This window comes from Balaenoptera borealis, assembly GCF_965194805.1.
Source record: "Balaenoptera borealis genome assembly, chromosome: 5".
Taxonomy (NCBI): Eukaryota; Metazoa; Chordata; class Mammalia; order Artiodactyla; family Balaenopteridae; genus Balaenoptera; species Balaenoptera borealis.
Window position 1 is genome coordinate 74,127,712 of NC_138862.1, and position 27,362 is coordinate 74,155,073.

General features: G+C 45.5%; 1 protein-coding gene across 9 annotated transcripts in view; it reads left to right on the forward strand.

The window, feature by feature from the left end:
* Positions 1 to 16,313, forward strand: part of TMEM44 (transmembrane protein 44) — a 33,619-nt gene extending 17,306 nt beyond the window's left edge. For 3 of the 9 annotated variants that reach the window (XM_082393303.1, XM_082393309.1, XM_082393301.1), the window contains 3 exons: positions 3,696 to 3,854; positions 13,266 to 13,298; positions 15,904 to 16,313. In XM_082393303.1, coding sequence (XP_082249429.1) covers positions 3,696 to 3,854; positions 13,266 to 13,298; positions 15,904 to 16,014 — 303 coding nt within the window. In that variant the 3' untranslated portion in view covers positions 16,015 to 16,313. The other 6 variants (XM_082393304.1, XM_082393302.1, XM_082393306.1 and 3 more) reach the window with 4 other exon arrangements.
* Positions 16,314 to 27,362: the final 11,049 nt, after the last annotated feature.

Here is a 27,362-nt window from a genome sequence, read left to right on the forward strand (position 1 = left end):
AACCTAGAGATTATCATACTGAGGGAAGTGAGACAGAGAAAGGCAAATATCATATGATATCACGTATATGTGGAATCTAAAAAATATTACCCCCAAAAATTACAAATGAACTTATTTACAAAACAGAAACAGACTCACAGACATAGAAAACAAACTTATGGTTACCAAAGTGGAAGGGTAGGGGGAGGGATAAATTGGAAGTATGGGATTAACAGATGCACACAACTATATATAAAATAGATAAACGACAAGGTTTTACTGAATAGCACAGGGAACTATATTCAATATCTTGTAATAAGCTGTAATAGAAAAGAACTGGAAAAAAAAGAATATAGGTATATTCATATAAATATGTAGAAATGAATCACTTTGCTGTACACCTGAAACTAACACAATATTGTAAATCAACTTTACTTCAATAAAGAAAGAAAAAAACCAGTAGATCCAGGAGCCTCCTAACTGGTTTTCCTCTCACCGCTATTCTTGTCCCACCCCCTCCATTTACAACCAGTAACCAGAAGGGTCTCTTAGAAATGTAAATGACATCTTGTTCCTCTTTGGTTTAAAAGACTCCTCTGGCTTCCCATTTCACGCAGAATAAAATCTAATCTCCTGACACAGCCCCTCGCTTTCCCCCTCCCTCACTGCCTCCTATTCTCCCCTCTTCACTTCTCTCTGGCTGCACAGAATTTCTCTCCGTTCCTCTGCCTACATGTTCTTTCTCCTGATTTTTTGCATGAATGCTTCTTTCTTGTCTTTCCAATTTCAGTAAAAATGCCACCTTCTCCTTCCCCCACCACTCATTCAAAAGTTGCTTCCACCCCTCTGCTGTTTATTTTATTACCTTTGAAATGCTCTGCAAAGCACTTATCGTGATCTTTTACTTTTGTTTGTTTTCTGTTTCCTGCTGGGATATAAACTTTGTCTCCTTCTGTCTTGTTTGCCAAAACCCTGGTGCGTCAGGTCACGGGCTCTCCATACAGGTGTGTTTGGAACGCAGAGTGCAGTGATAGCCGCCCCGCTGGGCTGCCCCTGGGACGGGCTGACACTCGACTTTGGGCCTGAGAGAGAGGTTTTACTCTTTGTTGTTGTTCCTTGGAAAGTGGGTGTAAATAACCTGTATGTGACGTAAGTGGAGTTCTGGGAGGTTTGGAGCACGCTTTCACGATTAAGAGCCCACTTCGGCCATTAAGCTCTTCTTCTGTCAAGAGGGTGGGTGGGTGGGTGGGTGATGGGAAGCCCTGGGGAAAGCACAGGGAGCCCTGGCAGCATCTGGCCAACGCTTTGCACTAGAAATTTTTAAGCCGTGGAACTTGTGAAAAATAATAGTGCAAAAGTTGCATTCACTTGAACCCTTCCAGTACCTGAATCTTGAGTGGATGCCCGCTGGAGAGCAGACTCCTTGAGAGAAGACTGTGTTTCTCTTCCGTTCTCCACTGAGGCCGGCCAGCACCTTTTTGAGCAAATACTTCCACTCGGCCTCTTCCTTCTGTGTCCACCAGAGGGCGAGAGTTGCCTCCAAGACAGCTCCCAGCAGGGAGCCAGGAGCCCCGCCCTCTCTAGCCTGGGCAGAAGCCACTTCACTGGGCTCTAGGTGATCTGTTTACTGCGGGCTAACTACCTGCCAGGCTCTGAGTAAATAATAACAGCCAACACTTCCATGACGCTTATTGTACTTACTGGTCACGGTGCTTGGAGTACTGGTCTAAGTGCTTTACATAGATCAACTCATTTCATCCAACAGCCAACCCATGAGGTATTATGCTCATTTTACAGAGAAGGAAAATGGGGCCCAGAGAGGTTAAGCAACCTGCTCAAGGTCACACGTTTTGTTGGTGGTAGAACCAGGATTCAGACCTGTCTCTGCCAAGTCTGTGCCTTTGACCAAAATGCTATGCTGCTTCTTACTCGGCATGATGGCTGACACCAAGTAAGCGCTTGATAAATGTTTTTTACAATTATTAGCAACGCAGATTCTTATAACAACCTGAGGTAGATACTATTATTATTTCCATTGTCATTTATTAATAGTTAATCATTTTATTATTCTTTTAAAATGAGGCACAGGGAGGGTTAACTCACTTGCCCAATATCCCATAGTTAGAAAATCACAGAAATAGGTTGCAGACTAATCCTGTCTGACTCTGGCACCTGAGCTCTTATAGAGAGGACATACTTTTTATGCCGCCGTTTCATGCCACCATTTCATGCCTGCTGCATTAGCAAATTATTTTCTTTTTTTCATGAGAATGTCCCGATGGGCATGTTGTGGTGATATTGGTACCCTGTTGCCATGTGCCTTGATACACGTCCTGTCTGAACTACCATCAGGAAGTGGGCAAAAGAGCCAGAGTGGTGCTCACTCTTTGCCAGCACCCCCTCCTGAGCACTGGTCAAGGAGAGATTTCCCAGGAGATGCAGCTGGGGTCAGGCTGAGCCTGGGAGGCCGAGGGCGTGGGGTCCTAGGAGTCAACAGCTTGCAGCATTTGAAAACTCCATTTTATCTGTTGACTCCCGGTGTGGTCAGACCTGAGGAATTTATAGATTCTTTCGTTTGTTGTGGCCTGGGAGGCCTCTGCTGCCCCGCCTCCCCCCTCCCCCACCCAGAAAGCTGTCTTTGTCTCCTTTGTGGACTTTCCTCCCTTCCAGCCAGACTCTCACAGGGAACTGTGTGCCCTTGACCCATCCAGGGCTGGAGCCCTGCGTGATTTGGGGACCAGTACGAGCAGCTGTTCTTCTCATGTGTCCAGGACATTTACTAAACCTGAGCCCCGTGACACCAGTTCAAAGGAAGCAAGGCAGGGATTACCAGCCTCTTCTATAGATTAGGAAACTGAGACTCAGGAGGATAAGTTTTTTGCTGAGGTCATATGGTTAGTTGGTGGAAGATACGGTCCAGAAGGCGGGTTATTCCCCCTGTGCTGTGTCAGTGGGATGACTGCCCGGCTCTGAGAGCCCAGCCCAGAGCCTTGAGGATCTCTGGGGACACCCCTGTGAGGCCTGTGGGAGGAAGCGCTCTTCTGAGATAGATGGACAGACAGACAGACAGACAGACAGGTCATCTCAAGTTTCTTCCTCCCTTAACCCTTCCCAACTCACTCTCATATGCTGCTGGCGGGTGCGTTGGTTAAGCCTCTATGGAGCGCACTTTTGGCAAGAGCTATCCAAATTACAAGCGCTCATACCCTCTGATCCAGCAATTCCACTTCTAAGAACTTATCCTTTATATCCTGAGATTTTTAATGTGCAATATAATTTACTGCAGCCAGGGTTTATTGTAAAAGCAAGAGACTGGGAATATCCTAAACGTCCATCAGCAGGGGACTGGTTTAAATAGATTGTGAACACCTGTACAATGCTACCAAAAAAAAAAAATCTGCTATAAAACTATTTCTAAGGCATGTTGTTAAGTGAAATAAAGCAAGATGCCTAAGAGAGTATAGAGTGTACTATCGTAAGTGGAAATGGGGGAAATATGTACATGCATATGCTCGTGTGTGCACAGACTATTGGGAAGGACACACAAAGGAGGGCCGGCTGCCTCTGAGGAGGAGCTGGGCGGCCACAGGAGGAGGGTGGCGGCGGCTGCGTCCTTTCGTGCCTTTTGGATGCTGAAGCACGTGGATGCTCTGACAGTGCAAAAAACAAAGATGCCAACCAAGTCTCCTGCCTGCCCTTCCCCGCACACCTTGCAGGCGAGCTGCAGTGCCACCAGGCTGCCTGGAGATGGACAGACAAGCACGGGAGCCACGTCCCTGCAGGAGCCGCCCTCGTACCCTCCGGTTCAGGTCATCCGGGCGCGCGTGTCCTCCAGTAGCTCCTCCCAGGTCTCGTCCATCAACTCTGACCTCGAGGTAGGTGCTGTGTCCGCCGGCAGGTGCACGGGGCCTCCTTCACCCGTGCTTGCCGGTGCCTCTGTGGTGCCTGCACTGCTCTGTTCTCCTCGGCCCACGCCAGCCTCATGCCCGCTCAGTAGTGAATAAGCATCTGCCCAAGGACTTTCCCATGCTGTCTGCGCTGAGGAGGATTTTCCGCAGTCAAATGAGTCATGGAAACACTGCACACTGAATCACGGGGCACATTCAAGTCTTACAGAAATAAATGCTGACTAACAAACTTTTTAAAGAGTCTTGGTGTTTCCCAAACCCATTTGACCATGGAAGGCTTTCTTCCCCCCCCAAGGATCACCAGGCTTCTCCCTGTGATGCTGTCAGGGTCATACACGGGGGCCCTCAATGGGCGTCGTGCCTGGCACTTTCATAAGCTTTGCCTCATTTTGAACTTTTGGATCTTTGAACAAAACACATCACGTTTTGGATACCGGAAATGGGTCTAACTCTCAGGTCTGCGGTCCTGTTACTCTCAGCCCCACAGCTGTGGCTCTCAGCCCTGGTCAGGAGGAAGTTTCCCTTTGTCTGTGGCAAGTGAGAACAGGGACAGCATAGTGGCCAGGTGGTACCAGCAGGGGGAGGGGCCGTCCTTCATTCTGGGTTTGTTGGCTTCTCCCACTCCTTTGATATTTAAATGCCCTTTTATGAATTGACAATAATAGGAAGTGCTAAGTTGGTGTTGGGGGTTTGGTGTTGGTCTTAATGGCCTTTATTGGCAAAGTAATCAATCAGCTGTCCTGAGTCAGTCCCCCAGATTCGTTCAACTCGTAGTGGACCCTGAAATCTGAAAGACTTAGAGCCCCTGATCTGCGGTGTAGAGTCCAGATCCCTTAGTGTGGGGTTCAGGCCTTGCACACCTGCCCCAGCCTCGTGCCCCTCCCCTGCCCTCACCTACATGTCCTCCCTGGCCGTGGACTCTTCCCTCATCTCCAGGGCTCTGGGCCTTTCTTCCTGGGATTTCCTCTGACCCAACTGCCGTGTGTCAGAATCCTACCCAGATGCCACCTCCTGTGTGAACTCCCCTCCCCTCCACGTACACACCAGAGATTAAAGCCTCCTTCCCTTGGGTGCCCAGAGCATACACCTCTCTTCCACCCCTGCTGTTGTTTGCCGTGTAGCCTGAGGGATGCAGGGATCTGTCTCCCCGGCCAGGCTGTGCACAGGCTTTTAGGTCTAGGGGCCTGGGCTGCCCTCATCTCTACCTCTTGATCCTGGAACACACACAGCTGGTCATTGAGAGGTGGGTTTTGAGGGAGAAATTCTGCTCCAGACCAAGGACCATTTGGGGTCCGTGTATCCCCGAGTCCTTCATTTGGTGCTGTTTATTTCTTGGATCTGGTCCCAGAATGTGTCGGACAACCCAAGGCGCATGGCTTGGCAGCCCAGAGCCAGCAGTCTGGGCAGAGTCTAAGGCTAAGGGGAGAGAGAGAGAGTGTTCAGTGAGGGGAACGGACAGTTGAGTTGGTGAGATGGGGGAGGGGGCTTGGGGAGGACGGGATGCAAGCTCGCTCAGTGGAAACCCTCGACTGAGCTAAGGATTGGACAGTGACCTTGAAAAATTCAGAAATTTGTCTTTGTGGCTGTTTTGGGCCGTTTCTGTGTTTTGCAGTCCTTTTTCTCCCTCTCTGTTCGCTCTTTCCTTTTAAATTCCGAGGGCACAGGGTCGCACTCATACATGAGGCAAATGGAGATGAATGCTTTTGCCCTTGTTAAACAAGGAGTATATTTTTAGAAGCTCAGGTGCCCCCATTCACCCCACCCAGCCCCTCCATAACCCCCAGCACAGTCCTCCTACCTCATTCCCCAAAACACCCATACGCTACACATGACAAATCGCTGAGTCCCGATCGGAAGTTACTTAGAATCTCACTAAACACAGACACTGATGAAATGTGAGCAGGGGACAGTGTAGCTTGTCAGGCTTGTGGCCCATCCGGCCTTCTGGTAATCTATATATTCTCTGCTTAAAAGTAATACATGTTTATTGTAGAAATTTTGGAAGATGTAAAGAAGAAAATTAAACCATCAACCATCCCTATCAACCATCAGCTGCCTCAAGGTGGTGGGATTGGGTGGGCTCCCCAGTTTTTCAGAGCAATATTCCTTAAAAGTTCTGGCTCCCTGATGGCTGAAGGGGAGCAAGAAGTTGTCTTTTAGCCGACAAGTGTGACACTGCATTTCACCCACCTGTTTGGGTCACTCATTCAGAAACATGTTCTTGAGGGGGATTTGAAAGAAAAATGCATGAGGGCAGGGGGGCTGGCCTGACCCACCACACGCGGTGGGAGGTACTTGGTAGATTGGTCACAGTCTGATCATGACCTTGCTCCTCCAGACCACACCCCCAAGGGACTGAGGCAGGGCCCCAGGTCATCACCTCTTCTGGTTTGCAACTCCTCTTACTCCCAGGATGGATTGCACAGTTCAGATATTTCCTAACACTGGGCTGAGACACCCAGGGCATCTGTCTGTGCTCTCTGGCTACAGTCATCTGTGTCTTTGGCCAGCCAGCTGGGCTTCTGCTTGACCCGCGGGTCCATAAGTGAATGCTTGCGCGCTCCCACTCTGGAGGCCTGGGAGGCATTCTGTCTCTAAGGTGTTGTGCTTGTCACCTCTGTGGTCCTTTACAACTTTGTGACTTAACTCTCAGAGGGTGCTTTTGTGTCCATGTCCTTGGGGCACATACCCACAGGTTTGAAGACCTACTTCCTGCCGTGCTGGGGGAGGTGGAGAGAAGAGAGGTCCCTCAACACGATACACATTGTATCCACAGCACTCAGCTAACTACGCGTCTTTAAATTCATTGCTCACAGTGACTGCGTGTGTGTCATGAGGCAGGCGTGGTATGTTCTATACTTTACAAGCACTGTTTGGTATAGTCCTCCCAACAGCCCTGAGGCAAGTACCTTTAAATATTCTTGTTTCCCAGAAGAGGAGCCTGGGATTCAGTGAGTTTAAGTAACCTGCCCAAGAAAACATCATCTTCATCATCATCATCATCATCATCATCATCTTCATTGTCATCGTTATAATTGGCAGACCTGGGGATTTGAACCCAGCTCTGTCTGGCTCTGAAACCCTGTTGTTACCCACTACACCCCACTGCCTCGGCAGGAACTACCCAGGGCCGAGTTTCTTATCTATCATTCCCATTTTACAGATGAGAAAACTCTCTCCACAGGACTCTCTCCACTCACCTATGCGCTACCTGTGTTCTCAGGCAGGGTCCTGTCTAATAGACAGGATAAAACATTGGGATTTACAAGGAATGCCAGTGATGCAGAACACCCCTGAAAAGAGGTGAAGCAGAGACAGATAAGGCATGGGAGCTTGCATGGAGGGAGAGCTGGGTTATTTTCACGTTTTCTCAAGTGTCCACTGGATGGGCTGGTCAGGGCACCAGACGAATGGCAGTGGAGCCTGAATGTGACCCACGACTCTGTAGACAGGCCATGTGCGTGGGCTGTGCGGATTCCTGGACGTCTCCGCAAGACAGGGCACACTCCACGGAGACTGCACCCACTCACTCACTCACGCAGCCGCTCGACACCAAGCAGCCTGGCTCCTGACACAGCCGTCGGAGGGCGTTCTGAACACATGTGGGGGAAGGGTCACCGGCTCATGGTCCGTGGGTGAGGGCCCAGGGCCCAGGGGGAGCAGGGCTTTCCGGAGCGGCCCCCTCACTTGCCGGGGCAGCCAGCACCTGTTTTATGAGTGCAGGGTCGACATTCCCTCAGTCTTGAGACTGCTCCTGTGCCTTTTAAAGGTTTTTTGGCCTCCTAGCCTCTGGGATGCCAGAAAAGATTGAGTCCAGCTTTGTGTTTAGTCATTTTTTTCCTTCTGTGCTTCCTAGCAATGCCACTGAAGCTTTGTAGGAATTCTGCAAGGAGGCTGTTTCTGTCAACAGAAGAAAGTCTGCATGTTGAGAATGACTGTACCTGGAGCTGGCTCAGTGTGTGTGTGTGTGTGTGTGTGTGTGTGTGTGTGTGTGTGTGTGTGTGTGTGTGTGTGTGTACAGAGCCAAACGCCAGACACCATGATTGCTGTCTGAAGAGGCTCGCGTCCCAGGCCCCCGTGTCCTGCTAATTCTGTGCCTAAGGCTCTTGACAACCAGGACTGCTTGTTCCCTCGCCAGACCCTGCTTCCAGCACCAGCAGACCAGGACAGAGTCCCTTGGATGTTTGTCAGTCTTAAAGCCAAATCATTCTTTCAAGGAAAAAACAATTAATTAGTTAGTAAAAAGAATACACACACACACACTGATTCTAAAAGTGCTAATTTTAGAAGTAAATACATATAAGTATGAAGAAAGAGGCCAGAAATTTCTAATAGGTCCCAAAGACCAGAAATGAAGTTCAGGGCATGGTATCTGCCCTGCACAGATCTGTGTGCTCCTGTGTGCTCTGCAGCAGTGAGAGATGGTGCGTCCGGAAATGTATGGACAGTCAGCTAGTTCCCCTGGGGGTAAGGAAAGACTGTACTGGGCCCCCCAGGGCAACGGGGCTGAGCAGGAGAGAGAGGGCTGACCAGGGGTCGGGTGGACACTGGCTTGTCCAGGCTCTCGCTGACCTGCCAGGCGGCCTTGGTTCTGCCCTGGACTTCTTGGGTTTTAGTTTCTCCCTCTGTAAATGGGAATCAGGAGACCTGCCCTACTTACATTACAGAGTGATTCTGAGGATCAAATGGGGGCGCTGCTGGGGCCCCGCAAGCCTGCCGATGGTGCTAGATGCAGCGCAGTGGACAACGGGCTGCAAGCGGGCTCGGGCACCTACGCTGGCCCTGAGAGCCTTTGAGGCAGGCGACGCCGTTCATTCCTCTGGACTTGCTCTGTAAGTGGAGATAATGAGCTCAGGGAGCTGGTGAGGCTCCGACAGAGCACTGTTCCCGCAGATGCTGAGCTTTGAGCTGGGCCATCTTTCAGGTCCCATTTAGCAAGTGACCTTAAGTGAGAAAGTGTACTGGGGGAGTTAGGCGGAGGTTAATTACACTGAGTCAGTTCTTAGAAGTGGAAAGGCTTCCATCAGGAAAACAGCAGGGTCAACCACCAGCAAAATGGGCTGCTGTGTCTGCCTGGGTGCCGCTCAGAAAACCTCTTCTGGCCTCCGCAGTCTCTAGAAGCCTTTCCATTGCGCTGCCTGAAATCCAGGGAAGAGCCCCTGACTGAGCTCCTGCCTCCGTCTCCCCTCCTTTCAGGACTGTCCTACCCAAGGTCTTCCCAACACTTGATCAGCCCCATGGCCTTCCTGCTCTAAGGCCCTCTGTTACAGTTTATGTCCAGACCCCTTGGCCTGACCTCTAGGACATTTCATTGTCTGGTTCTGGGCCAACTCTCCAGGTTTTCCTCTGCACATCCAGCCAGCTTTCCCTTCTCTGGGTTCCTTGGCTCATCTGTCTTCTCCTGCCCTTCAAGGCCCTGGCTAAATCCTGCTTCCTCCAGGAAGCCTTCCCTGTGTTCCTGAGTACGGTTGCTAGATTTAACAGGCAAAAAATACAAGAGGCCAGTGAATTTGAATTTCAGATAAACACACCTATACTAAAACATTATTTGTTATCTGAAATTCAGATTTCACGGCGTATCCTGTGTTTTATCTGCAGCAGCCCTGCTCCTGAATCCAACTTGATCGTGGCCATTTCCCGCCCTTCCCTGGGTCACTTCTTCGGTTCTGAGCAGCATATGAATAGCAAAATTTCTTCCAAAAAAATCAGGAACATACAATGTTTTATGTCAATTGTATCTCCTGTTTTAATGGGAAAAAATAATTTTAAAAAAAATCAGGAACAGGAGCCAAGGTTGCCAAGGCCTTTCCCACTGGTGGTCTTGGAGTTTGGCCTAAATAGAGTATTTGCATCTCCTTGTGAGTGGAGTTCAGAGGTGCTCGCTCCCAACCCTTGCTGCCCACCGTTGTAATACATAGGGCTTCATCTCGGCTTCCCCTTCATCCCAACCTTGGGATGTCCCTGCAGTGAAACTGTCATCTTTATAAGGGAAACCGGCCCAGTGTGGGTCAGAACTTCTCTCTCACTGATCCAGTTCACCATGGGCCTTGCATACAGCACTCCACAGCCTGTGATCCATTTTTCCTCACATCCCATTTTCCTCACGACAGCCTGGGAAGGAAGAGCTGAGTGGGGAGTTTGGGCTGGTAGAGGAGGAAAGAAAGTATGGGAGGTGAAACCGCGCTTGATCCAGAGTAAGTGCTATAGAACTACTTAATTAACTAACTAAAGAAATTGAAAGGATGAGATTTTTGAAGAGTATGGTGTTAAGGTTTAAAAGCCTGTAATGTACTAGGAAAATCAAAAAGGAAATCTACTTGATGAAATCTAAGATGGAACTGTAGCTGGTGTGTATCTGGCAAGTCTCAAAACTTTATGATCAGAAAAAACAAAAAACCTTTATAATGGGTCCTGAGTCCAACACCATTTCACCTCCCCCATCTTGGGGAAGTCACTTCTCCCCAGATGTAAGAGGAGGGAGTTGAACAAATGGTTTCTGAGGACCCATCCAGCTCCCAGTCCTAGAAAGTGACCCTGTTTCCTCAGTGGCTGAGACACACCTCAGAGTCTTCAGGAACAAAGGAGAACTTACCACGTGCCCTGTGGACAGGGTCTATAGGTTGCCTCTTGGTTTCAGAAGCACGAAAAAGTGTGCTTTTAGAAATGAGGTGAATTGAAACTCTACATGCTGTGGTTCACGGAGATGATGGAATTGTGGTCCTAAAGACAATTTAAGGATATGTGGAAATGCTCACTATATTTTAAGAGAGAAGAGCCATTTGCATAATTTGGGGTGTGTGTGTGTGTGTGTGTGTGTATTCCAGAGGGCTATTCAATAACTGTTCATAGAGGCCCTCTTTTAGGGATAGAATTCTGGGCAATCTTTATTTTGGGTTTTGAAAAAATTTCTATACAAAAATGAACAAATTTTGCTCTTGAAACAGGGAAAAGACTACAAAAATGTTTATTTATTTTTACTTCTTTGTGGGGGGTGGAGAGAGACCTCAGTTACAAAGATTTGGGTTAATTGTATTCCTTAGGCACATTATCATTGGTTTAGAAAGTAACTTAAAAAAGAAATCCTGGCTACTACTTCCACTAGAGGGTACTCTTCTGAAATTTTAGATTGTTGTGATGCTGAAGATTTTGGAAAGGAGGTTTCAAGGTTTCATTTCAAATTCAGTTGGAGGACTCTTAAACTTCTTTATTTGTTTGCTTGTCTTTAAGTACACTTTTTCTTTTGGAATAATTTTAGATTTACAGAAAAGTTGCAAAGGTAGGACAGAGAGTTCCTGTATACCTTCACCCAATTCCCTCTAATGTTAACATCTTGCACCACCATGCTGCATTTGTCAACACAGAGAAATTAACATTAGTACATTACTATTAACTAAAGTACAGACTTTATTTGGATTTCACCAGTTTTTCCGTTAATGTTCTTATTCTTAGCATATTTTCTTTCATCTCTCTTTTTATTTCTATTACATTTGCAGAAGTTATGTAACTTTTTCCACCCACGTTGTCATCAACATTTCCGTCTTTTGCAGTGTGTGTGGAAACATCATTTTTAGTAATTTTGTGTGCTCTCCATTTAATCTTTTTTTTAGTTTATGTTCTCCCCAGCAGGATGTCATTAAAAGATGAATGCTATGGAATTATCACAGTTTTGTTAGGTATTAATGGCACTGTGCTTAGGATTTTTTAAGTCCTTATCTATGAGATACATACTGAAGTATTTACAGATGAAATTATTTACTTTAAAATACTTCAGCAAATAAAAAATTGGGGGAGCTAGAGCAAATGAAAGAGTATATGTCCACGGGTGTTCATTAGATTATTCTTTTGCTTTTGTGTATGACTGAAAATCTTATAATTAAAAAGTTGTTCAAAAGAAAAAGGCATGGTACAGCCGAAGTCAGTGGTGACTCAAGTTTTCTAGGTCCATTCTGTTCTCCCGTGGAACGGGGGAAGGAGTTCATAGGTACCCGGCTGGAAGCATGTGACCTGGAAGGGGTGGGTGGGAGAGGGAGGGAAGAGGGAGAAACTGGGGAGACGACTGTCAAGCTTCATTTCTGCCACCCACACCCCCATATCCTGCCCTCCCTCCTGCAGCAACCACCACATCCTACCCAGCAGGGAGCAGGGAACTCTTGTGGGGGGCTCTGACCAAGGACCCGGCTTTGGTGCCCCTTCCCTGCCCTCCTCAGTTTCAGGGTGGGACCTCTGCCCTTCACCTCCAGTCTGCCAGGTGCCCTGCCACGGAGCTTGGGGCACAGCTCTGCCAGCACAGCCTGGGTCAGACCTCTCTGTCTGACTCCACCCCTAACTCCAGCTCTGACCCAGAATGGGACTTGTGCAGGCCCCAGAGCAGAGCCCCATCTCTGGGCTAGCACAGATATCAGCGGACAAATAGAGGTGTTCAATAAAGTTTTTATAATCTTAACAGACACACAGCTGCACACACGCACGCACATACAGATTCACGTAACAGACTTGCTGAGTGCATTCTGTGCCAGCCCTGCCAGCCCTGAAGACTCAAAGTTGAGTCACACTGCAGCCCTCAAGGAGCTCAGAAAGACCAAACAAAAGCAAACAAACAGAAGTTGTTCAAAATGGAAATTTTAAAAGAATTGAACAGTAGGGGCTTTGTTTCAATGTGACAATAAAGCCAAATCCTGTGTACTGTGCAGATTGGCAGCAGTTCAGTGTAACAGACATACACAGATCAGTATAACAGACATTTGCAGATTCATAGCTTATGAACACACACACACACACACACACACACACACACACACACACACACACACACGTGTCCTGGGCACTACAGGAGGTGCTGGACGAATGAGAGCAGACAGCGACGCTACCCTTCAAGAAGCTGAGCCAGACATATTTGAGGCTTGGGGTGGAACCAACCGTGCAGTAAAGGCTGATTAAATATGAATCTTGGCTGGTAGCAAATACCCCATAGTTTCAAGATGAGGATTTTATTTGCATCTCTCTTTCTTAGTTTTATGGGTTTGAGTTGACTCATCTCAGCCATGTGGTTAATAAATGGAATCTTTATTATTATGATTATGCCTAATAATAATTTCTAATAATAGTAATTTAAAAATCTGCATAGATGGTAATTTTTTCAAGGACCTGTAGCCCTTCATAATTATCACAATTATCCTACTGACCATTTAACTAAGTTGTAGCCACTAGTAGCTGCTGCCTTTTTGCTTGCTGAAGTCAGTTGTTCCTTTGCCTCCGGACCAGCGGAGGGCCTGCCTTCTGGCTCAGTGAGCAGACAGCGGCTGGCGCTGATCTCTGCTCTGTGATGGTGGCAAAATCTAGTCAACACTTGTTTTTTTAATCTCTCTTTTTATTCTGCAGCAGAAGTATTGGGAAGCCCTAAACTCGGAGCAGGTATGGACAATCGTGCTCTCTCTTTATTCCGCAAGGGACTTCCTGTGGCTTGATGTCAGTTCCTGTTTTTGTGAGCCCCCCTTGGATGGCTGGGCCAGTGCCAGATTCCTCTAGGAAAAAAAAAGAATTTGAAAATGAGAGGAGAGTCTGAAAGTCGAGGGTTTTTTCCAGGCTCTCCATTTCAGAGTTCTTTCTGCTTTGTCCAAACCATCTAGTAGGGGCTCAGAGAAGATGCATAACGCAAGGAAGAAACGTGCTTGGAACAAAAGTTTTTGAACAAGAGGAAGCCCAGCAGGTCACTAATGGTAGTGGTGCCGGGAGTGGCTGCAGGAGTTGAGATCAACATTCCCCTCTGTTGTCATTGTGAGACCTTGGGCAGCTGGCTGCTGTCTCTATGCCCTCCTCGCCTCCAAGTGACAAATAAGCACATGATTCATGACAGCCACCTGTGCCTGTCACCTCCCAGGATTTTTTTTCTGATAAGAGAGTAGATTATCTTTTGCTCAAATTCTCTGAATGCCTGGATTCCAGCGATGTTTTTATTACTTAAAATGACATTTTAAAACACATTATTCTGGGAATTCAGAAGGAAGAGATTTAAATTTTTTCGAAGGCTTAACCCGCTTTAAAGAGCGCACCTGACCAGAGTGGTGGGCTGTTTCTGTTTGCCGGCAGCGGAATTGGTCAGGAGTAGCAAGGATAACTCTTAAGAAGACATATTAGGAGCTGGGGCAGTGGTTCTGACACATCAGGGCGGCTAAGAATCACCCTAGGAGCTTGTTCAAATGCCAAGCCTTAGGTCCCAACCCACAGATAGGGTCTAGGGTGGGTCCCCAGCATCAGTCTTTTTGATGAGCACCCTGGGCCCTCCTGGTGAGACTGGTCCAGAACTGAGATCTAGAACGTGGGTCTCCACTTGAAAACAGAATTCATCAAAAAGCACACTGTCCATTCTCAGAGAATGGAACAGGCCCCCACTTCCACTACTAGGCAACTGGGTCTCGGAGGCTGAGGGGCCGGGGAGCTCTTTTACTTGGGATCTCTGATAACGTCTGGAAGGAATTTGCTTAGAGGTGCCCCCCCAAGTCCACCTCCACAGGCAGATGAGAAATTAGCACACATGTGCCTGACACAGCCCCAGACACGTACAAGGGGCTGAGCTGCACCAACGAAATCAGCTCAGTCCCTGGCCTGCAAGGTTACTGGGGATGAGGTGGTTTTCTTAACATGACGCTGTTTTTCATGACCAAGTAGTAGAACTCAGTTCAGTTATGAGCAGTAAATCAGTAATTGAACGGGACTCTCTTTCTGTTGGAAACAAAGCTATAATTTGTGTTTTATAACTAGTGGGGTGTGGGCATTATCTTTCAGTGGCTCAGGGAGCCTTGAGGACCTTGTCCTGACCCTCTAAGGACTGGACTGTTTGATTCTGCTCAGGTTTGAGTAGCTGGTGGAACATTTTTCTTGGAGTGCATGTCCATGCCTGGCTCTATTTTCTTGCCCAGATAGATTGTCTGGCCCGGGCTGACATATCCTATGTGGCCTTTGCTTGTTGTTTCCTGGGTCTTTTGCTACTGTCAAATGCAACCTTATGACTCAGAATCACCAGTCACAGAAACTCAGAAATGAGAGATCGTATTATCCAGTTGCTGATTCAGCCTCCCAATTTACACATGGAGAAATCAAGATCCAGAGAAGAGAAAGCAAGTTAGTGGCAGAAAGAGGACCTGAGCCCGGCCCCTACTTGCCTCTGTGGCTGGAATCACTAAAGACGATGCCCTTGCTCTTGGCCCACATGAAAAGCTCTCCTTTTATCTGTCGTTTTAGAACAATAGGAGGATTTTGCAAACAGCTTCATCAGTGCTTGTGTGCTCACCTATTTTTTTTTTCTTTTAACCTTTTTTTTTAACCCCTGTGCATTTCAATTTCCCATACTTGTCTGAGTCAGAGTGATGAGATATTCACTGGCAGTGACCACCACTCTGGATTAGGTTTTAAATGTTTGTTTTTGACAAGTCTGCTGACCTCAAGTTTAGAGGAAACACCACGTGGGGGGCAAGGGCAGACCAGTGCCCTGCTCCTAAGAAGCTCTGTCATCTACCTGAGAGGACAAGGTGGACACCCAGGGCAGGGCTTCCCACACTCAGCTGCAAACCAGTGGTACAGGCAGTAGAGAAGCGGGGGAGAGCTCAATGGGTGTCAGGATAGGCTTCTTGGAAGAGGAGGAACTTACCTGGGCCATAAAGAATGGGTTGAGTTTGCCTGGTCTTTTCCAGGAATGAGTTAGGCAGGGAGGTGGGAATTCTCAGGATAAAGGGAACATGACTGAGTCTCACTAGAGAAGGACTTGGTGAAGACAGGGGAACATAGAGTAGGAGGGGAAGTAGGGCTGGTCTGTTCAGGGTGTCTGTCCATTAATTCCTTGATTTAAAGTTATACTTGCCCTGTTAGGTTCTAGAAACACAGGCCTGGTTAACTTGTCCTTACCTGTTTGCTCTTGTCTGTGCCTGGGCCATGAGAACCAGGATTGGAGCTGTTGTTGGGGAAATTGTAAGATGGGAAGGGCCTATTCCACCAAGGTACCTCTTGTGTCTTTTCTCCACAGTGGGATCCTGAAGACGTAAACCTTGGAGGGAACAAAGACAACATGGAGATATTCAGACCCCGGGTGCACAGGTGGTCTATGAAGCCAGTGGACTTGACCTCTGATAAGTAACACTTTCTGGAGCCAGCTCAGCAGCTCAGAGCCCAAGGTCAAGGTTTTGTCAGGAACTGAGCAGGGATCAACCTGCAGAGACAGCCATGGCAGGAATTTAAGCTTCTGCCAAGGCCGCCCATGAAAGTGAGGAACCAGGAGCTGTCAGGGAGCTTGGCTGGTGTGCACCATGGCTCAGAATGGAGCTAAGACCTTGGGCCCTGTGGACAGACCTGGACACACCCAGAGTTTGTTCTGAAAATTCAAAGTTCACAAACCAATCTTGCTTTGAAATATAGTCTAAAATAGTTTGGCCTCTCTTTTCCCTTTCCCTTTGGATTCAACCCTACTCTGAATATCTGCTACAAACGAGTTCATCTAACAAACAGCTAATATGTTTGGATCTTAGTAAAGCCCCACTCCGTAAGACCTGGTTAAGCCTAGAGAGGGGTGGGCCCACGTTTGGGGGGTTTGGGACACAATCACAGGTTCTGATGGGACCTGGCTCCTGCCCTCCAGTCACCCACTTGAGTTTTCTGCTAGAAGTTGAGAGAGGACTGTTCGATCAACCAAGTGTTTGCAAGGTCACTGGTATTGCAAGGGTGAGCAAAGCAAAGTGCTCTAGGTACCAGGACTTGCTCCAGCCTGGCCCAGTGTGTGCTGGGCTAGGGTCTGCAGGTGAAGGGGACCGTCTGCTTCAGGTCCTGAACTGAACTGAAACCATGCAAAGGGTAAGAGGCATGGTGGGAGGGGCTCGATTCAGGTACCGAAATCCCCTCTCAGGATTATTTTGGAGCTAAGGTGGGAGGAACGCTGCAATGAATAAATCCTGATTGAGTGAACTGAAGTATCTCACCATGGAGCACAGAGATACATCTGAATCCCAGCACAGCCACAGAAGTTGGCCACCAGGGGACCTGGGAGAAATGCCAAGAAACACAGCTCTGCGCCTAGCTGGCCCCTGGCAGCCTGTGTGACTCAGCTGCAGCTGCCCAGTTGCTCCTAAGGGGTAGTGCAAGTCTCAGCAGCATGAAAGAAGGGGTGCCTCAGGGAAGCAGGTTGTTCCACATGTCTCTGCACAGATTCCAATCCCCTGCATGATCTCTGAACTAGAAGTGAACCTAAAGCCACCCTATTTATCCAACTGCTTTGGACCCTGGTTGTCTTTTAATGGAGTTTGCTAAAGTCAATTTTGCTCTGTGATCTTAATCACTGAAGCTGTACTTTGAGGGAAGATGAAACTTTTAACTGGGGACAGGGGGAGGTTGGGAGAACATTCCAGCAGATGAAAGCACACAGAGGATTGGAAGCAGGGAAGGGGGGAATCTAGCTAAGGAAAGAGGACTCTGATGTGGCCAGAATGGGTGTAGGGGGTGGGTGAAGAGGCTGGAAAGGAACCTGGGAGTTGGTGCTTCATTCTTTGGCTGACTGGTAGCTGTTGCAAGATACAGAGTAGGAAGCTGACTGACATGCCTCAGGTGGGCCCCAGCTGATCGGTGAGTTTTACATCCCTGCAGCCACAACTTTTCAAGAAGCAGAAATGTACAGTCATGGATACAGTACCAACTTGGGGAACATGTTGAATTTGATTAGTAACAGCAGGGCAGGAGGAGGGCTCATCTTTGGAAAAGCAGAAGGCCTGGGGATAGGATGACATCCCTGGAGTTTGTCTTTAGCACATCGCCCCTCCCAATGGGAGGCTGGCTCATGTCCCTGGGGCACCAGAAATTGGTTGGATCCTAATGGAAATGGCCATTCACTCAAGAACATCAAATGCTCTCGCTGGCTTTGAGCAGCACAAACTACTTGAGCTCCAGATGTTAACCATCTCTCTAGATCCCATCGTCCCTGCCTCTTCCTTCACAAACCAGTTGTTATCGTGTCCAAGCTGGTCTCAAAATGGGATCCCAGAGTGAACTTTTATACTGACAATTTTGGCAGCAAAGTTTGGCCTCATTGTTCAATGAGAATCTGCCCGTTATGCAAAGCTCTGGAACTCTGGAGCCTTTGTGAAGAGATGCCAAACCAAATGCCTTCCTCCCAGCAGGACTGTTCCCACCCTGGGCCTCCACTGCAGCTTCATCCCTAGCCGTTAGTCAGACCAGGAGGATAACGGGAGTTACTTGCCCTGAAGACCCACTGAGCAGAGCAAGGGGGTTACCTACACTAGGGAGAAGCTGGGGAACCAACTGTGTCATCATCCTCTCCTGCCCACTCATCTGGAGATGAGAGATGGTATAATAGTTGTAGTTGTGCTGCCTATTATCTGCATGGCTTGGAGCTTGTTACCTAACCTTTGTGAACTCCTGGGGTAGACTGAGAATCATACCTATCTAGAAAGCTTGTTGTGAAGATTAAATAACGTATATGAAATGCATAACACTACGTGACTCAAAGTAGACACTGAAGAGGGATTAGTTTCCTTCCTCCCTATAATTCCTGGCCACATATGACCTGCAAGCCAGTTGGTAACCAAAGAATCAGACCCACAGATGGAAGGGACTTCAGAGGATTGAATTGCCTTGACAACAACCCCAATAAGTGATTACCCAACCCCTTCATAAGCTACTCAAAAAAAAAAAAAAAAGGATTTCACCCATTTTAATCTCCCAAGGAAAGAAGTCTGTGTGATTTAGGGAGAGCTCTATCCCTAAGATTTTCTTAAAGCCCTGTCTAGATCCTGAAGAACCAATTCGCTTATCTCCCCCAGTACTTCAGTATGATGAAGAGATTTATGAGCAGTCATCTGATGCCACACTCACATCTGATTGTTACAATTGGGTATGAGCTCCTCCAGAGCAAGGAGAGTCACTGGGCCAAGGAGCATGGCTGGGGTCCAGTTCCTAGGTCTGATTCAATGTGATCCTTGTTAAGTCATTTCCTTTTCTGGTCACAGTTTCCTCATCTGTAAAATGAAAGGACAGATTTCTTTCCTTTTTTTTTTTTAACCTTTTATGAATATGCCAGTGAATTTTTTTTTTCCTACAGAAGACTGACATCTTCATAAACTCTCAAGAAAGAGACAATATCAAGAGAAATTTCAGATACATTTTAAAAATAGGTTTCATTATATAATATACACTTCTCTCTGTTTGGATTTTACTATCCATTTAAGATAAAAATCCCCTTTTATGAAGAACCCAGGCTTTGCTGTAACAAGAAGAGATCACAGCATCTGATGTTTAAAATTTTTGCAGTTTCCTTCCAGTACTGAAAATTTTAAAATGTGATATATGAATAATATTTTCCAGTGACAGAAAAAGAATTCTGTATCGATCATTAAGAAAAAGAAGAGCAGTGTCTTAGTGTTTCAAGACTAATTTTGCAACATTTCCAAGATTCTCTCCACTTCTTTTGCTGTCCCTTCTTGATCATCCCCCTCCACAGTTTCCAACTATGAGGGCATTGCTCTACTCTCTTCCACTTTTCATTGTTTTTTTCTGACGTTCAAGTCGATGTTTTGACAGAGGAGGCCCTACCTTGAATGAACCCAAGATTTGGTGTAATGGTGACGAACATCTCTTCAAGAAGTTTACACGTGCCTGTCCAGTATTATTCTAAAGGTCGTCATCGCGTGAGAGAGACAGTCTTAGAGTTCAGGGAATGGTGCTAAATCAAGTGACTTAGAGCACATCGGATTTGCTGTTTCCTTACCCAACTCTGAAAGCCAAACAAGGCACCAGGCATTCAGCACCGCTGCTTCTGGACTGGACACTTCATTGAACAGCGCGTTAACTTCCAGTGTCTCAGTTAATCTGTCGCCTAGAGAACTCAGCATACCCTCCCAATTCCACTGGAAATTTTCCACGGGCAGTCGATATTGGCGGCAGAGAGCCAGGCTCTTCTCTTCCTGGTCCTCGGGGTCCTGCAGCTGTGATTGCAAGATGGCTTAGTCCCTGTTGTAGGTCAGGGGCGCTCGCCCCCTTCTTCACCCTCCACTGGGCTCCTCCACGACCGTCCTGGCGGGGCAGTAAGTGGTCTCCTCAAGCTGCGAAGGCGAAGGAGGCCACTGTTGGCACCGTCAGAAGTGAATCCCGACCTGCTACTGGCTACCTCTCCCTCAGAGAAGCGGCCTAACCCCGGCGGCCTGCTTCCCATTCAAACCACTGCCCTGGGACTTCCGGGAAGAGAAGAAATGCCCGGCCCCGCGAGCGAGTGCGCACTAAGCAGCCTCCGCCTCACGCGAGTCCAGCGCGTCCCACGCCGCCCCTGGGGCCCCAGACCGGCGCGGGGTCCTGTTTCGCCGCCTCCAGGGGGCTGCTGAGGGCGGCTCCTGGGGTGCATTTCACACCGCTGGTTTTGTAAGGGGGTGATAACAAGATTATGGTTCCCAAATTATTGACAGCGTTCAGCATCCTTTATGGTGTACTGTAAAACATCCTATTTGGTTTTAAATACATTTAAAATGTTTTTTGAAATATAGTGCAGGTACACAGTTTTTAAAAAGAGAATCAGATTGTAACAAAAGGCTTATGAAGGAAAACGGCAGTGCCCTGCTCCTCCGACCCCAAAGATCCTGCTTCTCGTGCGTCCACTTTTTTTTTTTTTTAACATCTTCATTGGAGTATAATTGCTTTACAGTGGTGTGTTACTTTCTGCTGTATAACAAAGTGAATTAGCTATATGTATACTTATATCCCCATATCTCCTCCTTCTTGCGTCTCCCTCCCACCCTCCCTATCCCACCCCTCTAGGTGGTCACAAAGCACCGAGCTGATCTCCCTGTGCTATGCGGCTGCTTCCCACTAGCTATCTGTTTTACATTTGGTAGTGTATATATGTCCATGCCACTCTCTCACTTCATCCCAGCTTACCCTTCCCCCTCCCCGTGTCCTCAAGTCCATTCTCTACGTCTGCGTTTTTATTCCTGTCCTGCCCCTAGGTTCATCAGAACCTTTTTTTTTTTTATTTTAGATTACATATATATGTGTTAGCATACGGTGTTTGTTTATCTCTTTCTGACTTACTTCACTCTGTGTGACAGTCTCTAGGTCCATCCACCTCACTACAAATAACTCAGTTTTGTTTCTTTTTATGGCTGAGTGATATTCCATTGTATATATGTGCCACATCTTCTTTATCCATTCATCTGTCGATGGACACTTAGGTTGCTTCCATGTCCTGGCTATTGTAAATAGGGCCGCAATGGACATTGTGGTACATGACTCTTTTTGAATTATGGTTTTCTCAGGGTATATGCCCCGTAGTGGGATTGCTGGGTGGTATGGCAGTTCTATTTTTAGTTTTTTAAGGAGCCTCCATACTGTTCTCCATAGTGGCTGTATCAATTTACATTCCCACCAACAGTGCAAGAGGGTTCCCTTTTCTCCACACCCTCTCCAGCATTTATTGTTTGTAGATTTTTTGAGGATGGCCATTCTGACCGGTGTGAGGCGATACCTCATTGTAGTTTTCATTTGCATTTCTCTAATGATTAGTGATTTTGAGCATCCTTTCATGTGTTTGTTGGCAATCTGTATATCTTCATTGGACAAATGTCTATTTATGTCTTCTGCCCATTTTTGGATTGGGTTGTTTGTTTTTTTGGTATTGAGCTGCATGAGCTGCTTGTAAATTTGGGAGATTAATCCTCTGTCAGTTGCTTTGTTGGCAAATATTTTCTCCCATTCTGGGTTGTCTTTTCATCTTGTTTATGGTTTCCTTTGCTGTGCAAAAGCTTTTAAGTTTCATTAGGTCCCATTTGTTTATTTTTGTTTTTATTTCCATTTTTCTTGGAGGTGGGTCAAAAAGGATCTTGCTGTGATTTATGTCATAGAGTGTTCTGCCTATGTTTCCCTCTAAGAGTTTGACAGTGTCTGGCCTTATATTTAGGTCTTTAATCCATTTTGAGTTTATTTTTGTGTGTGGTGTTAGGGAGTGTTCTAATTTCATTCTTTTACATGTAGCTGTACAGTTTTCCGAGCACCACTTATTGAAGTGGCTGTCTTTTCTGCATGGTGTATTCTTGCCTCCTTTATCAAAGATAAGTTGACCATATGTGCGTGGGTTTATCGCTGGGCTCTCTATCCTGTTCCATTGATCTATATTTCTGTTTTTGTGCCAGTACCATACTGTCTTGATTACTGTAGCTTTGTAGTATAGTTTGAAGTCTGGGAGCCTGATTCCTCCAGCTCCGTTTTTCTTCCTCAAGATTGCTTTGGCTATTCAGGGTCTTTTGTGTTTCCATACAAATTGTGAAATTTTTTGTTCTAGTTCTGTGAAAAATGCCATTGGTAGTTTGGTAGGGATTGTATTGAATCTGTAGATTGCTTTGGGTAGTAGAGTCATTTTCACAATGTTGATTCTTCCAATCCAAGAACATGGTATATCTCTCCATCTGTTGGTATCATCTTTAATTTCTTTCATCAGTGTCTTATAGTTTTCTGCATACAGGTCTTTTGTCTCCTTAGGTAGGTTTATTCCTAGGTATTTTATTCTTTTTGTTGCAATGGTAAATGGGAGTGTTTCCTTAATTTCTCTTTCAGATTTTTCATCATTAGTGTAGAGGAATTCAAGAAATTTCTGTGCATTAATTTTGTATCCTGCTACTTTACCAAATTCATTGATTAGCTCTAGTAATTTTGTGGTAGCATCTTTAGGATTCTCTATGTATAGTATGTCATTTGCAAAGAGTGACTGTTTTACTTTTTCTTTTCTGATTTGGATTCCTTTTATTTCTTTTTCTTCTCTGATTGCTGTGGCTAAAACTTCCAAAACTATGTTGAATAATATTGGTGAGAGTGGACAACCTTGTCTTGTTCCTGATCTTAAAGGAAATGGTTTCAGTTTTTCACCATTGAGAGCGATGTTGGCTGTGGGTTTGTCATATATGGCCTTTATTGTGTTGAGGTAAGTTCCCTCTATGCCTACTTTCTGGAGGGTTTTTATCATAAACGGGTGCTGAATTTTGTCGAAAGCTTTTTCTGCATCTATTGAGATGATCATATAGTTTTTATCCTTCAGTTTGTTAATATGGTTTATCACATTGATTGATTTGCATATATTGAAGAATCCTTGCATTCCTGGGATAAACCCCACTTGATCATGGTGTATGATCCTTTGAATGTGCTGTTGGATTCTATTTGCTAGTATTTTGTTGAGGATTTTTGCATCTATGTTCATCAGTGATATTGGCCTGCAGTTTTCTTTCTTTGTGATATCTTTGTCTGGTTTTGTTATCAGGGTGATGGTAGCCTCGTAGAATGAGTATGGGAGTGTTCCTCCCTCTGCTATATTTTGGAAGAGTTTGAGAAGGATAGATGTTAGTTCTTCTCTAAATGTTTGATAGAATTTGTCTGTGAAACCATCTGGTCCTGTACATTTGTTTCTTGGAAGATGTTTAATCACAGTTTCAATTTCAGCACTTGTGATTGGTCTGTTTATATTTTCTGTTTCTTCCTGGTTCAGTCTTGGAAGGTTGTGCTTTTCTAAGAATTTGTCCATTTCTTCCAGGTTGTCCATTTTATTGGCATATAGTTGCATGTAGTAATCTCTTATGATCCTTTGTATTTCTGCAGTGTAAGTTGTTACTTTTCCTTTTTCATTTCTAATTCTATTGATTTGAGTCTTCTCCCTTTTTTTCTTGATTAGTCTGGCTAATGGTTTATCAATTTTTTTAATCTTCTCAAAGAACCAGCTTTTAGTTTTATTGATCTTTGCTATTGTTTCCTTCATTTCTTTTTCATTTATTTCTGACCTGATCTTTCTGATTTTTTTCCTTCTGCTAACTTTGGGGTTTTTGGTTCTTCTTTCTCTAATTGCTTTAGGTGTAAGTTTAGGTTGTTTATTTGAGATTTTTCTTGTTTGTTGAGGTAGGATTGTATTGCTATAAACTTCCCTGTTAGAACTGCTTTTGTTGCATCCCATAGGTTTTGGATTGCTGTGTTTTCATTGTCATTTGTTTCTAGGTATTTTTTTATTTCCTCTTTGATTTCTTCTGTGATCTCTTGGTTATTTAGTAGTGTATTGTTTAGCCTCCGTGTGTTTGTATTTTTTACAGATTTTTTCCTGTAATTCATATCTAGTCTCATAGCATTGTGGTCAGAAAAGATACTTGATACGATTTCAATTTTATTAACTTTTCTGAGGCTTGATGTGTGATCCACGATGTTATCTATCCTGGAGAATGTTCTGTGTGCACTTGAGAAAAAAGTGTATTCTGCCACTTTTGGGTGGAATGTTCTATAAATACCAATTAAATCTCTCTGGTCTATTGTGTCATTTGAAGCTTGTGTTTCCTTATTTATTTTGTTTGGATGATCTGTCCATTGGTGCAAGTGGGGTGTTAAAGTTCCCTACTATGATTGTGTTACTGTGGATTTCCCCTTTTATGGCTGTTAGCATTTGCCTTATGTATTGAGGTGCTCCTATCTTGGGTGCATAAATATTTACAGTTGTTATATCTTCTTCTTGGATTGATCCCTTGATTCTTTTTTTTTTTTTTAAATGCCTCTCCCCTTACCAGACTTCTTTTATTTATTTATTTATTTATTTACTTATTTACTTATTTACTTATTACTTTTGGCTGTGTTAGGTCTTCGTTTCTGTGTGAGAGATTTCTCTAGTTGCGGCAAGTGGGGGCCACTCTTCATCGCGGTGCTTGGGCCTTCCACTGTCGCAACCTCTCTTGTTGTGGGGCAGAGGATCCAGATGTGCAGGCTCAGTAGTTGTGGCTCATGGGCCCAGCTGCTCTGTGGCATGTGGGATCTTCCCAGACCAGGGCTCGAACCCGTGTCCCCTGCATTGGCAGGCAGATTCTCAACCATTGTGCCACCATGGATGACCAATCCCTTGATTCGTATGTAGTGTCCTTCTTTGTCTCTTGTAATAGTCTTTATTTTAAATTCTATTTTGTCTGATATGAGAATTTGCTACTCCACCTTTCTTTTGATTTCCATCTACATGGAATATCTTTTTCCATCCCCTCACTTTCAGTCTGTATGTGTACCTAGGTCTGAAGTGGGTCTGTTGTAGACAGCATATATACAGGTCTTGTTTTTGTATCCATTCAGCCAGTCTATGTCTTTTGGTTGGAGCATTTAATCCATTTACATTTGAGGTAGTTATCGATATGTATGTTCCAATTACCATTTTCTTAATTGTTTTGGGTTTTGTTACCTCTTGTGTTTCCTGCCTAGAGAAGTTCTTTTAGCATTTGTTGTAAAGCTGGTTTGGTGGTGTGAATTCTCTTATCTTTTGCTTGTCTGTAAAGGTTTTAATTTCTCCGTTGAATCTGAATGAGATCCTTGCTGGGTAGAGTAATCTTGGTTGTAGGTTTTTCCCTTTCATCACTTTAAATATGTCCTGCCACTCTCTTCTGGCTTGCAGAGTTTCTGCTGAAAGATCAGCTGTTAACCTTATGGGGATTCCCTTGTATGTTATTTGTTGCTTTTCCCTTGCTGCTTTTAATATTTTTTCTTTGTATTTAATTTTTAATCGTTTGATTAATATGTGTCTTGCTGTGTTTCTTCTTGGATTTATCCCGTATGGGACTCTCTGCACTTCCTGGACTTGATTGACTATTTCCTTTCCTGTATTAGGGAAGTTTTCAACTATAATCTCTTCAAGTATTTTCTCAGTCCCTTTTTTATCTCTTCTTCTTCTGGGACCCCTATAATTCAAATGTTGGTGTGTTTAATGTTGTTCCAGAGGTCTCTGAGATTGTCCTCAATTCTTTTCTTTCTTTTTTCTTTATTCTGCTCTGCAGTAATTATTTCCACTATTTTATCCTGCAGGTCACTTATCTGTTCTTCTGCCTCAGTTATTCTGCTATTGATTCCTTCTAGAGAATTTAGAATTTCATTTATTGTGTTGTTCATCATTTTTTGTTTGCTCTTTAGCTCTTCTAGGTCCTTGTTAAATGCTGCTTGTATTTTCTCCATTCTATGTCCAAGATTTTGGATCATCTTTACTCTCATTACTTTGAATTCTTTTTCAGGTAGACTGCCTATTTCCTCTTCATTTGTTTGTTCTGGTGGGTTTTTACCTTGCTCCTTCATCTGCTGTGTGTTTCTCTGTCTTCTCATTTTGCTTAACTTACTGTGTTTGGGGTCTCCTTTTTGCAGGCTGCAGGTTTGAAGTTCCTGTTGTTTTTGGTGTCTGCCCCCAGTGGCTAAGGCTGGTTCAGTGGGTTGGGTAGACTTCCCAGTGGAGGGGACTGGTGCCTGTGTTCTGGTGGATCTTGTCTTTCTGGTGGGCAGGACCATGTCTGGTGGTGTGGTTTGGGGTGTCTGTGACCTTATTATTAGGCAACCTCTCTGCTAATGGGTGTGGTTGTGTTCCTGTCTTGCTAGTTGTTTGGCATAGGGTGTCCAGCACTGTAGCTTGCTGGTTGTTGAGTGGAGCTAGGTCTTAGCGTTGAGATGGAGATCTCTGGGAGAGCTTTTTCTGTTTGATATTACGTGGAGCCGGGAGGTCTCTGGTGGACCAATGTCCTGAACTCGGCTCTCCGACCTCAGAGGCTCAGGCCTGACACCCAGCCGGAGCACCAAGACCCTGTCAGCCACACGGCTCAGAAGAAAAGGGAGAAAAAGAAAGAAAGAAAAATAAAATAAAATAAAGTTATTAAAATAAAAAAATTATTAAAAATTAAAAAACTAAAAAGTAATGTAAAGAAATTTAAAACGAAAGGAAGAAGAGAGCAACCAAACCAAAAAACAAATCCACCAATGATAACAAGTGCTAAAAACTATACTAAAAAAACAAACAAAAATACAAACAAACAAAAAAAAAACAGGCAGATCCTTAGGACAAATGGTAAAAGCAAAGCTATACAGACAAAATCACACAAAGAAGTATACACATACACACTCACAAAAAGAGAAAAAGGAAAAAAATATATATATATATATACGTATATAAAAAAATGAAGAGAGCAACCAAATCAATAAACAAATCTACCAGTGATAATAAGCTCTAAATACTAAATTAAGATAAACATAAAATCAGAAACAAATTAGATGCAGAAAGCAAACCCCAAGTCTACAGCTGCTCCCAAAATCCAGTGCCTCAATTTTGGAATGATTCGTTGTCTATTCAGGTATTCCACAGATGCAGGGTACATCAAGTTGACTGTGGAGATTTAATCCGCTGCTCCTGAGGCTGCTGGGAGAGATTTCCCTTTCTCTTCTTTGTTCGCACAGCTCCTGGGGTTCAGCTTTGGATTTGGACCCGCCTCTGCGTGTAGGTCGCCTGAGGGTGTCTGTTCTCGCCCAGACAGGAGGGGGTTAAAGGAGCAGCTGATTCAGGGGCTCTGGCTCACTCAGGCTCGGGGGGAGGGAGGGGTACGGAATGCGGGGCAAGCCTGCAGCGGCAGAGGCCAGTGTGACGTTACAGCAGCCTGAGGCGCGCCGTGCGTTCTCCCGGGGAAG